Source organism: Pristiophorus japonicus, chromosome 9 (assembly GCF_044704955.1).
Source record: "Pristiophorus japonicus isolate sPriJap1 chromosome 9, sPriJap1.hap1, whole genome shotgun sequence".
NCBI lineage: Eukaryota > Metazoa > Chordata > Chondrichthyes > Pristiophoridae > Pristiophorus > Pristiophorus japonicus.
In genome coordinates, this window is record NC_091985.1 from 101,050,952 (window position 1) to 101,064,589 (window position 13,638).

Here is a 13,638-nt window from a genome sequence, read left to right on the forward strand (position 1 = left end):
CATGCGCAGTAGCTCCTTGCCCTCCCAGTGCGTTCTGCAGGCTGAGAGCCTGACCTGATGCTCGCCGCCCCTATCCCTGGCCGAAGGGACGACCCGATACACTTCAACAGCACTGCACTGGTAAACTATGCTGCACAACACAGCCGTGGTTGAAGTAAGTTAGGGGTGCTAGCAGGAATGGCACATATGTCAGACAGGCTCCCACGGAGTTCATGGAATCCTGTTGTTTAGAAGCGCCAGCACCCATAGTAAATCGCTAAGCAGAGTGTGCACAGTTGCATACACGAGCTGTTGGGACTCGCGTGCAAGGAACTTTTTTTTATAGCCGGGTGGGAGGGGTAGCATTTTGTCTTTAAAGAAAAGTCCAGTTCTGATGCAGTTAAACACATTTCTGCAATATTAAATTCTGAATTTTCGTAACAATAAGCTCGTAAAATAGAGCGAGGCTAGTGGTGATCTGAAACGTTAATATGCTATCCAGAGATGGAGGTCATAGCTAGTCCAAAGACATGCTTAAGTTCAGTGAGAAACTCTCAGGTCAATCCATCGTTTAAACTAGATTTTGGATGTCAATATGTTGAAATGGACAGAGCATTTTAGACTATAAAAGATAGTTTTCATTTAATGTTGATAGGAGAGTCAATCTGTGTGAACTAATGTACGTTGTTTGGCCCAGCCTTGAACCCTTGGTGACTTTAAGTTTTATTTTTTATTTATTTTTAAAATTTATTATTGATGGTTTTTATGCTTCTTTATTGTTGTGAAGGCGATTAGTGTTTTGCAAGGTCCTCTCACTTCCCTTCCCAATCTCTGGTTACCTGCGCTGATTTCTTAACTCTCCGCAAGGGTTTTTGTGCGGCCACAAGTGGCCGCATACACTGGCCTAAGTTAGTTCGGAGCAACTATTAGCTGTCCAAACTGGCTTAAATGGCCAAAACAGGTATAGATAGCTGGTAACGTCCCCTCTTGGGGAAAAAAAACTAAACTAAAAAATATCCTAACTCACTTACACTGGCGCAAATTAAATGTGCAGAATGGGGATTTTTAAGATACTCCAGAAAAATCAAGTTGCTCCAAAAAAACGAAGCAACTCCTGGGGAAATTTGGGCCCAATAATCGTGAAAAAATTGTCACTTGGACAAGTGTGGATGAATTAAGGGAAGACAGCATGGATTTGTTAAAGGCAATACATGTTTAACCAATTTTATTGATTTTTTTTTAAAAAGGAGGTAACAGAAAGGGTTGATGAGAGCAATGCAGTTGTTGTGATGTACATGGATTTCCAAAAAGCATTTGATAAAGTGCCACATAATAGGCAAAGTTGAAGCCCATGGAATAAAAGGGACAGTGGCAGCATGGATATTGGCTAAGTGACAGGAAACAGTATTGAACGGTTGTTTTTCCAGAATGGAGGAAGGTATACAGTGGTGTTTGCCTGGGATCAGTACTAGGACCACTGCTTTTCTTGATATATATTAATGATTTGGACTTGGGTGTACAGGGTACCATTTCAAAATTTGCAGATGACACAAAACTTGTAAGTATAGTGGATAGGGATAGACTTCAAGAGGACATAGACAGGCTGCTGGAATGGGCGGACACGAGCAGATGAAGTTTAATGCAGAAAAGTGCAAAGTGATACATTTTGGTCGGAAGAATAAGGAGAGACCCTATAAACTAAAGGCTACAATTCTAAAGGGGGTGCAGAAACAGAGACCTGGGGGTATATGTGCACAAATCGTTGAAGGGCAGGTTAAGAAAGCATTTAAAAAAGCATATGGGATACTTGGCTTTATAAATAGAGGCATAGAGTACAAAAGCAAGGAAGTTATGATGAACCTTTATAAAACATTGGTTTGGCCACAACTAGAGTATTGTGTCCAATTCTGGGCACCGCACGAGGAAGGATATGAAGGCTTTAGAGAGGGTGCAGAAAAGATTTACAAGAATGGATTCAGGGATGAGGGACTTCAGTTAATTGGATAGACTGGAGAAACTGGGGTTGTTGTCCTTAGAGCAGAGAAGATTGAGAGGAGATCTAATAGAGCTGTTCAGAATCATGAGGTCTAGACAGAGTAGATAGAGAGAAACTGTTTCCATTGGCTGAAGTTTCAAGAACCAGAGGACACAGATTTAAGGTGATTGGCAGAAGGTCCAAAGGAGACATGAGGAAAAACTTTTTTATGCAGCGAGTGGTTATAATCTGGAATGCACTGCCTGAAAGGATGGTGGAGGCAGATTCAATGGTGGCTTTCAAAAGGGAATTAGATAAGTACCTGAAAGAAAAAAAAATTCAGGGCAACGGAGAAAGGGCGGGGGATTGGGACTAGGACTAGCTGAAATGCTCTTGCAGATAGCCAGCACGGACTCGATGGACTGAATGGTCTCCTACTGTGCTATAATGATTCTAGGAATGAAAAACACAATAACGAAAAGAATGGGAGTAGGAGTTGAAGATACAGCTGGGCATTTGCAAACAAGGATGGAGAGAGCAAGGCACCTAGAAATTGCGAAGGAGATTCAGAGATCACGTGCAGGATAAAGGATTGCGGGTTGGGAGAGGAACGCATGACAGGGATACAGATCAGGGAGAGGGGAAGGGAACGTCAAGTAAGTGGACAGAAAACAGTTAGAAGCCCCCAGTGTTTTTCAGATGAAACATTAAACTGAGGCCCCGTCTGATTTCTCAGGTGGATGTAAAAGATCCATTGCACTATTTCGAAGAAGAGCAGGGGAATTCTCCCCAGTGTCCTGGCCAATATTTATCCCTCAATCAACATAAAAAACAGATTATCTGGTCATTATCACATTGGTGTTTGTGGGAACTTGCTGTGTGCAAATTGGCTGCTGCGTTTCCTACATTGTAACAGTAACTACACTTCAAAAAGTACTTCATTGGCTGTAAAACGCTTTGGGATGTCCGGTGGTTGTGAAAGGCGCTTTATAAATGCAAGTCTTTCTTTCAGGAGGGGAAGAGAATGAGTTGCCAGATCCGAACTGGAACCCAAAGGAAACAGCTACACGACACTACATTAGTACATTAAGCCTGGTGTGTGCATGTGCCAGAAGAGAGAAATAAATTATATTTAAAAAAATATATACACACACACACACACATATATACATTTCATCCATTGACTCACCAGGAAAATCTCCCTGCCGGCTGCTTTGGCCAAATTCTTGGAGCTGAGCTTGCTGACTCATTTGTTCCTTCTGCAGATTCTCATACCAGTGGGTAACTTCAGCCCGTAAGTCTGCAACTTGGTCACTGGGATACATTTCAATGGTCATCTGCAGAGTAAAAGTAGAGAAGATAAAATGCATTTAATAAAGATTTGGGGTATATAATTTCTAAAGCAATTCAATACTGCACTTATTTCCAAATATTAAATATTTTACATATAATTAATTGGATCAACATCCTACTTGGCAATTATAGAATATTGTCGAGTGGTGGTAGAAAGAAATCAATCTGAATCCGTACAGCCCTTTTGGTTCAGACCATTTTTGTCTTAATTCACTTTCAAAGGAATAAGTATTAAAATCAAGTCAAAGCTGGAATCTGTAACCAAAAGGTTAGTTTAAAAAAAAACTGGATCCAAACAATAATTGTTGTAGTCATGATTAATCAACCTTTGAAGTAAAAAAGCAATACTTAAATCAAGGAAAGAGATTGTACTAACTATAACTTAGATGGGTGACCTTTCAATGTTGTGTTCGTTATTCCAAACAATAATGAACACTCAATCCAGTATTGCCATTTTCCCATCATCCAGTGATGTCATTTGTCAGTGATCAACTTACTATCACCAAGGTTGCATCTACTCAAATTGATTGCTACCACCATCAGATGCTTCCCACTGCCTTTTATAACAGCACTGGCACAAAGTAGTCACTGTTTAGTCAAGAAAACAAAGCTATGCTTTGATCAAGAAATTGGTATCATAATCAGCAATCAACATTTTAGAAGTGATACCTTCCCTGTCCTATCAAGTGTGGACGAACCTGCACTAAAGTTAATGTATTTTTCATTTTGAAATCGTGATGGTTTCATTAAAATGGTTTTGAAAGCCTCCCGAACATCACACATCAAGAAAATAATTGTACGGGAGATTATTAGCAAACTTCTAAATGTTATTAGAAATATTTCCCTTTATAGGTCAACAAATGCAAATATTTTTAACTATACAAATTCAAACAAGAAGCCAGTTTGTGCAAAACCAATGGCTAGAGAGAATGAGGAAGGAAAATTTAATGCAGAGTCCAACAATTCCAAATACAAAAAAAGGCAACCTGCTTTTAATATACAAAAGCAAAGTACTGCAGATGCTCGAATTTGAAATAAAAACAGAAAATGCTGGAAATCTCAGCGGGTCAGGCAGCATGTGTGGAGAAAAAAAAAAGTGTTATTTCAGGTCGATGGCCCTTCGTCATACAAGTACAATGTCCCAAATCCGGAATTCCAAGAAAACCGGACACTTTTTGCATTGCAGGAGTCGTCGCCCAGAATCCGTAAATCTTGTCCGAAAACCGGACATTAAAATGGCACATTACAGACCTACGATCAGTCTGAGCCTTTCGGAATGCCTCACGATCCCATGTGCAAGCCGAGCTGACCCGACCTAACCCACGTGTGACCCGAGCCGACCCAACCTGACCCACGTACTCCCCTCAATGAGGCCCCACCCCGACCAGAGTGGTGTTTTTTCCAATTTAAAAGGTATTGAGAATTTGTGTTGTTTACCATTGCAACCATGTCAAAAAGACCAACAGATACCCCAATGGGTGATACAGGTAGTGCAAAGAGGAAGCATAATTCATTGTCAAATGCCAAGAAAGTGGAACTATTCCAGAGATTAGCTAGAGGTGCTTCAGTGAGAAGACTGAGTAAGGAGTATGGTGTTGGAATCTCCACCATTTATAAGAAATAGGAGGAGTAAGCCATACGGCCCCTCAAGCCTGCTCCGCCATTCAATATCATGGCTGATCTGATCGTGGACTCAGCTCCACTTCCTCGCCCGCTCCCCATAACCCCTTATTCGTTTAAGAAACTGTCTATTTCTGCCTTAAATTTATTCAATGTCCCAGCTTCCACAGCTCTCCGAAGCAGCGAATTCCACAGATTTACAACCCTCAGAGAAGAAATTTCTCCTCACCAGTTTTAAATGGGCGGCCCCTTATTCTAAGATCGCGCCCTCGATAGTTCTAGCCTCCCCCCATAAGTGGAAACATTCTCTCTCCATCCACCTTGTTAAGCCCCCTCAATGTTATACGTTTCGATAAGATCACCGCTCATTCTTCTGAATTCCAATGAGTAGAGGCCCAACCTACTCAACCTTTCCTCATAAGTCAACCCCCTCATCCCTGGAATCAACCTAGTGAACCTTCTCTGAACTGTCTCCAAAGCAAGTACCAGGTGCAGCGTCCTGAATCCGGAACCATAAGGACCGAGACCATTTCGGATTTTGCGTTGTGCCGGATTTTGGAACGTCTTTCTGATGTCACAAATCCGGAAACACCCGAGCCCAGGATTTCGGAACGTCTGAAGGGGGGGGGGGCCATGTTCGTCGATGAGCTGTTCGGGTCGCTGGGTGGGGCCCCGCCACCGTGGAAGTGTTCGGACGGGGTCTCGCTGCCGTGGAAGTGTTCGCGCAGGGCCCCACTGGCAAGGACCTGATCGGGCGGGTCCCCGCTGCCGAGGACCTGATCGGGCGGGTCCCCGCTGCCGAGGATCTGATCGGACGGGTCCCGCCGCCGAGGACCTGATTGCAGCGGGGCCCCGCCGCCGTGGAGGAGTTCATTGTCTGGCCTGAGGTCGGTGGGGTTGGGTAGCCGAGGTAAAGGGGAGGGAGGGGGGTCAGGGTGAGGTCGGGTCGCGCGAAGTCACTTCACTGAGGCGGGGGGAGTCCAGATAACGGAACATTTTCCGGTTTCCAGACGACCCCGCCACGGATCGGCCCGTTGTCCGGATTCCGGAACTCCGGATTTTGGAGGTCAAACCTGTATATTCTTTCGTAAATATGGAAACCAAAACTGCACGCAGAATTCCAGGTGTGGCCTCACCAATACCTTATATAGCTGTAGTAAGACTTCCCTGCTTTTATATTCCATCACCATTGCAATAAAAGCCAAGATACCATTAGCCTTCCTGATCACCTGCTGTACCTGCATACTATCCTTTTGTGTCTCATGCACCAAGTACCCCCAGGTCCCGCTGTACTGCGGCACTTTGCAATCTTTCTCCATTTAAATAATAACTTGCTCTTTGATTTTTTTTCTGCCAAAGTGCATAATATAAAAAAACAGAAAGAACAGATTAAGTTTTATGCAGCACGTGCCGTTCAGAAAGAAATGAGTGAGAGAAAAATTATGCATAAGCCTAAAAGTGATGAGTTGAATCGAGTAATGATAGTGTGGTGGCGACAGGGAAGTGAAAAGACTCCTTTGTCTGGCTCAATGGTGATGCAACAAGCCAAGATATTCCATGCAGAACTGGAGATTGAAACTCCATACGGCTACTCTTCAGGTTGGCTAACCAAATTTAAAAGGCGTCATGGCATCAGGCAATTGAAAGTGTGCGATGAAAAAGTCTCAGCAAATCATGAGGCAGCTGAAAGTTATAGAGGAGTTCGTTAAACTAATTGCTGATGAAAACCTTTCGGCTGAGCAAATCTATAAGGCCGACGAAACTGCACTGTTTTGGCGCTATTTACTGAGAAAGACATTAGCAAGAGCAGACGAATCGCAGCTAGCAGGTGTAAAAGACGCCAAAGATAAATTGATTGCTTGTTTATGCAAATGCAGCTGGGACACATAAGTATAAGCTTATGGTCATCAGGAAAAGCCAGCGTCCACGATGTTCCAAGAGCGTGAGAGTATTCCACTAAGAGCATGGGTAACCAGGGTAATTTTTCTGAACTGATTTGAGAAGCATTTTGTTCCCCAGGCGCATACTCATTGTAGAGCAGCTGGCCTTGAAGAAAACTGCAAAATATTCTTGCTACTAGACAATTGCTCAGCACATCCTGATGCTAAACTTCTAGTAAAGGATAATGCCCATGGAATCTATTTACCTCCCAATGCAACTTCACTGGTAAAACCAATGGGCCAAGGAATTTTGGGATCAATGAAGTGTCTCTACAAAAATGAATTCATGAGGTGTTTGCTTAATGCTGTGAACAGAGGCATGGTGGGGATAACAGCATTCTCCGAAGGTTTCTCTGTGAAGGATGCCATATGGGCAGCTGCGGATGCGAGGAATGAGGTAACTAGAAACACCTTGACTAATGCGTGGCATAACCTCTGGCCAGCAACTATGTTTAGTGAAGATGACGGTGATGCTGCTGATTACTTTGAAGGTATTCATGTGTACAGAGAGAAGAAAATATTTGCTGAACTTTTAGAATATGTAAAAGAGCTGACTTGTGAAACTGCACTAGAACTGAATGAAGACGATGTCACAGAAGTCATGGACATAGACAATGATGCTCCCGTTGTGCATGCAATGAAAGATGAAGAAATTGTGGGTATGGTTTTGCGTCCAGAGGGAAAGGATGAAAGCAGTGAGGATGACAATGCTGATAACCAAGTGGAAAAAGTGTCCATTGACAAAGCTATCAATCTTTGTCATGAATTAATTTATGCCCTAGAGCAACGAAACTTAAGTGAAGAGGAAATAATGCAGGTATATAAAATTCAGGAAAAATTACTCAAACAAAAGCCCAAATTACTTAAACATATCGACTAATGTTAATTGTTTAAGAGGGTGTCGCAGCAGAGTGCCTAAGACCTACAGCCCACAACTACACCAGCAATTTCCACACTTGAAAATCCTAATGCTGGCCCATCTTCAGCCCCAGACATCATAGCTGAGCCCTCTACCCAAAGCGCCCCCTCAAACTCGACCTCCAGCCAATTGTAACCTGTAAGTATTTCTGTACAGCTTACTTAGGAAGTAGATCACAGGAAGAATATTATTCTTTATGCATTACAGGGTACCTGCATTCTGTTCCATAGCAGTACTCTGTTTACGAAATAAAAACCTATATTTTGTCTGTTTCATACCTGTGCTGTTTACCAAATAAAAACCTTGATTCTATTTCATGCTTTGAGTACATTTCTTTACATATTTCAAGTAGATACCTTTTCATATATAAATACAAAACTCGGCCCGGCCCCGAGGTTGCCGGATTCTGGACGTTGGATTTTCTCAGAAATCCGGAAATACCTAAAAATCGTCCGAGGTTGCCGGATTCGGGATGTTGGATTTTCTGCTCCAAAATCCAGAAATACCCAAAAATCGGCGAAATCCGGGAAAACCGAAAACTGGAACAGCCTTGGACCCAAGGTTGTCGAATTCGGGATGTTGTACCTGTACTATGCTTTTCGTATAATCTTCCTCATTTTTTGAATGTAGTTCCACCTCAATGTACAAATCAGTAGGCGGATATCCAAACTGGAAACAAACCACTGGGACACTATCCTATAAAAGAGTATGGTCCAGCATAGAAACTACTTAAGTAGTCGTGACCCATCCCCTGCTCCATACAAGGCCTTATGCTGTTATCATACTTCAGTTTTCTAAAGGATTAAAATAGCAGCAAAGGCTGAATTGATGTAACAAAATACACAGTCAGAGAAAAATGGGCAAATAGAAGCTTTGTATGAGAATGTTTAAATATATGCAAATAATGAGGAAGACATCATGAAATATAAATACGAAAGCATATATTCTTCCTCCTTCATTCAGTCTCCCCCTCCAATTATGCCATACAAGTTTAGAAAACTGGAGATGCAAAATATTGACTTAAGAGGTCAGCTTGGAACTTAAGTGCTTGTTTTGAGTTGCCATGATTAAGATCATAATTTATAAAAGCTTGCAATTAAGGAGAAGAAAAATACTACATCATCACTTGGCCATGCTATATACCAAGAATTAAATCAAAAAATATTTAATAGGGGCAGAGGGAATGAGCACCAAGAACGTAAGAAATAGGAGGAGTAGGCCATTTGGCCCCTCGAGTCTGCTCTGCCATTTAAGATCATGGCTGATTTGATCATGGACTCAGCTCCACTTCCCTGCCCGCTCCCCATAAACCTGTATTCCCTTATCATCCAAAAATCTGTCTACAAGAACATAATAGGAGCAGCAGTATATGGATGTTGAACTACATCCACAGAATATTAATTTGTAATTCAATTATATGTTTAGCTGATCTTATCTTGGTTGGTGGTGGGACCCCCAGTTAGGAGTGGGGGAAAAAAGCCAGTTTCTCAGTTTATGGTTATTGTCCAAGTATCCAGGCTGGAAAGTGCACATGCACATTAAGAGACCAAGAATGGCCTCAATTGTTATGCTCCCAGTCAATTTGCCAGCTGACACTCACTGTCATAGATGAAGAACAGCCACTTGGAGCAGGGATCACAAGGTGGCAGCACCGATTAAATTGTAACCCAGTGGGAGGCACTGCCCTCAGAGGCAAAGCAGGGATTGAACTTGCAGATGAAATGGAACAAAATGAGTTTTTGCTCTATAAAGATATCAAACAAATTTGCAGTTTTATTGGTCTTTGAGCTAAAGCAACAACAGCTTGCATTTATACTGTGTCTTTAACATTTAAAAAAAAATCCAAGAGCATTGCAGAGCAAAAAAGGAATGCAGCAATAAATTCAGAACAAAAATGTAGTGCTGCAGTGTAAATGGTGTTGAAAGAAGTTCACACATTGCTATTTAAACATTTGAATTTGGTTGAAAGCATGCAAACTAAATGTGATCTACAATATGGATACTTCAACCTAGGATCACATGGCAGATCTTTGCATAACAACCTGACCATGTGCTGCATTTTACTATGCACAAAGTAGAGAGGGACTGGAGTTTAGAATAAAAATTTTCACCAACCTGGCACCTAGCCAGTTTTAGTTTGTATTCAGAGTTAAGAAAGAAACCGTACTCTCTTTTCTCTTAACAGATGCTAGCTGACTTGATGTGCATTTCCAGCACATTCCGTTTTTGTTCATATTTCCATTTTTTTTCTTTATTTGTAAGAATGAATTCTGCAATTTACTCTGTCATTTACACTATGGAACATAAACAAATTCACAAAAATGCAAATATATTGCAGTATTGTAAAAATGGGGATCGAGAGAGAGAATGAAAGAAACTGTTCTTAGCAGCTTCTCACAAAATTTTAAATACCTTATCAGGTAGTCCAGCTGGTTGACAAACGATTCGAAGTGGCAGGGACTGCTTATCACTAAGGGCTTTTAAATGACTGCTAATACCGGTACCCTCTATCTGCCATTGTCGTAAATGGTATGCAAACCTAAGGGAACAATGCAAACCAAAATCAAAATTCCTATCAACAGGTATCATGTATTGTGCCTTTAACAGAAAAAATGTTTAAAATCCTGGATAACGATTCTCCTTTAGTGTGTTGGTTATTTCAGAACATAAAATTAGCACTTCGCATTAAAAACTTTAATTACAAAGCTAAATATGATCAGTTTCTCTAATTGTAATAAGGAATGCGTCAAGTTACCAACCAATTAAATAAAGCATTCAACTCCAATGAAATTTATCTGTTCTATAATTTTAGTAAATGACAGCTTTTTAAAAAAAAGACATCTTCGAGCTGTCTGTTGGCAAATCAACAGAAAGTTATGAAACTAACGTGTGCCTTCTGACTGATGGATATCCGTTCAACATGTGGTAAAATTTATAGGTCTGGACTTCCGAGAGCCTCTCACGGCCCGACTGCCCGATCAGAAAAAACGGTAACATTTTGTAAGTAACACTGGTGAAAATTTCTACTTTTAAGTTAAAAATAATCGCCCGGTGAAAAAATGGATCTTGCACCATTATTCTCGGCAGTTTTCTCGGTGATTAACATAAAAACATAAGAAATAGGAGCAGGTGTAGGCCATATGGCCCCTCGAGCCTGCTCTACCATTTAATACGATCATGGCTGATCCGATCATTGACTCAGGTCCACTTCCCTGCCTGCTCTCCATAACCCCTTATTCCCTTATCGTTTAAGAAACTGTCTATTTCTGTCTTAAATTTATTCAATATCCCAGTTTCCACAGCTGTCTGAGGCAGCGAATTCCACAGATCCATAACCCTCAGAGAAAAAATTTCTCCTCATCTCTTAAATGGACAGCCCCTTATTCTAAGATTATGCCCTCTAGTTCTAGTCTCCCCTATCAGTGGAATCATCCTCTCTGCATCCACCTTGTCAAGCCCCTCATAATCTTATACGTTTCAATAAGAACACCTCTCATTCTTCTGAACTCCAATGAGTAGAGGCCCAACCTATTCAACCTTTCCTCTTAAGTCAACCCCCTCATCTCTGGAATCAACCTTGTGAACCTTCTCTGAACTGCCTCCAAAGCAAGTACATCCTTTTGTAAATATGAAAACCAAAACTGCACGCACTACTTCAGGTGTGGCCTCACCAATACCCTGTACAACTGTAGCAAGACTTCCCTGCTTTTATACTCCATCACCATTGCAATAAAGGCCATGATTCCATTGGCCTTCCTGATCACTTGCTGTACCTTTTGTGCTTCATGCACAAGTACCCCCAGGTACTGCAGCACTTTGCAATCTTTCTCCATTTAAATAATAACTTGCTCTTTGATTCTTTTCTGCCAAAGTGCATGACCTCACACTTTCCAACATTATACTCCATCTGCCAAATTTTTGCCCACTCACTTAGCGTGTCTATGTTCTTTTGCAGATTTTTTTGTGTTCACCTCACACATTGCTTTTCCTCCCATAGAAACATAGAAAATAGGTGCAGGAGTAGGCCATTCGGCCCTTCTAGCCTGCACCGCCATTCAATGAGTTCATGGCTGAACATGCAACTTCAGTACCCCATTCCTGCTTTCTCACCATACACCTTGATTCCTCTAGTAGTAAGGACTTCATCTAACTCCTTTTTGAATATATTCAGTGAACTGGCCTCAACAACTTTCTGTGGTAGAGAATTCCACAGGTTCACCACTCTCTGGGTGAAGAAATTCCTCCTCATCTCGGTCCTAAATGGCTTACCCCTTATCCTTAGACTGTGTCCCCTGGTTCTGGACTTCCCCAACATTGGGAACATTCTTCCTGCATCTAACCTGTCTAACCCCATCAGAATTTTAAATGTTTCTATGAGGTCCCCTCTCATTCTTCTGAACTCCAGGGAATACAAGCCAAGTTGATCCAGTCTTTCTTGATAGGTCAGTCCCGCCATCCCGGGAATCAGTCTGGTGAACCTTCGCTGCACTCCCTCAATAGCAAGAATGTCCTTCCTCAGGTTAGGAGACCAAAACTGTACAAATACTCCAGGTGTGGCCTCACCAAGGCCCTGTACAACTGTAGCAACACCTCCCTGCCCCTGTACTCAAATCCCCTCGCTATGAAGGCCAACATGCCATTTGCTTTCTTAACCGCCTGCTGTACCTGCATGCCAACCTTCAATGACTGATGTACCATGACACCCAGGTCTCTTTGCACCTCCCCTTTTCCTAATCTGTCACCATTCAGATAATAGTCTGTTTCTCTGTTTTTACCACCAAAGTGGATAACCTCACATTTATCCACATTATACTTCATCTGCCGTTCATTTGCCCACTCACCTAACCTATCCAAGTCACTCTGCAGCCTCATAGCATCCTCCTCGCAGCTCACACTGCCACCCAACTTAGTGTCATCCGCAAATTTGGAGATACTACATTTAATCCCCTCGTCTAAATCATTAATGTACAGTGTAAACAGCTGGGGCCCCAGCACAGAACCTTGCGGTACCCCACTAGTCACTGCCTGCCATTCTGAAAAGTCCCCATTTACTCCTACTCTTTGCTTCCTGTCTGACAACCAGTTCCCATCTTTGTATAGTCAGCAAACTTGGCTCCGTTACACTCAGTCCCTTCCTCCAAGTCATTAATATAGATTGTAAATAGTTGGGATCCCAGCACTGATCCCTGCGGCACCCCACTAGTTGCTGGTTGCCAACCAGAGAATGAACCATTAATCCCGACTCTCTGTTTTCTGTTCGTTAGCCAATCCTCTCTCCATGCTAATATATTACCCCCAACCCCGTGAACTTTTATCTTGTGCCGTAACCTTTTATGTGGCACCTTGTCAAATGCCTTCTGGAAGTCCAAATACACCACATCCACTGGTTCCTCTTTATCCACCCTGTCAGTTACATCCTCAAAGAATTCTAGCAAATGTCAAATATGACTTCCCCTTCATAAATCCATGCTGACTCTGCCTGACCGAATTTTGCTTTTCCAAATGTCCTGCTACTGCTTCTTTAATAATGGACTCCAACATCTTCACAACCACAGATGTTGGGTTAAGGGGAAACTAAGTAAAACAGCGTTTTTTTTTAAAATTTAGTCCGAGGCTGCAGTTGAGCCTAAGGAGGGGGGAAAAAAATTTCACAAAAATATTCCCAAGACACTTTTATAATTTAAAAAAAAAAGAACCTTTAACTTGTTTTTCCTTGCAGAGTACTCAACTACCGACCTGTTTAAGCAGCTTTTACAGGGCAGTTCCCTCGGCGATCTGAATGGGCTTCCGTTGAGGCCAAACTTACGCCCTTGCGATTTTCTCAGCGGTGCACGTCAGTGGGCGTTGAGAGA

General features: G+C 42.1%; 1 protein-coding gene across 5 annotated transcripts in view; it reads right to left on the bottom strand.

Annotated features, from left to right (window-relative positions):
* usp34 (ubiquitin specific peptidase 34) overlaps positions 1 to 13,638 on the bottom strand; it is a 289,864-nt gene that overhangs the window by 161,597 nt on the left and 114,629 nt on the right. For all 5 annotated transcript variants that reach the window (XM_070889641.1, XM_070889638.1, XM_070889640.1 and 2 more), the window contains exons 25-26: positions 10,199 to 10,325; positions 3,144 to 3,291 (exon numbers count right to left, since the gene is read on the bottom strand). In XM_070889641.1, the coding sequence (XP_070745742.1) occupies positions 3,144 to 3,291; positions 10,199 to 10,325 (275 nt within the window). The remainder of the gene's footprint in view (positions 1 to 3,143; positions 3,292 to 10,198; positions 10,326 to 13,638) is intronic.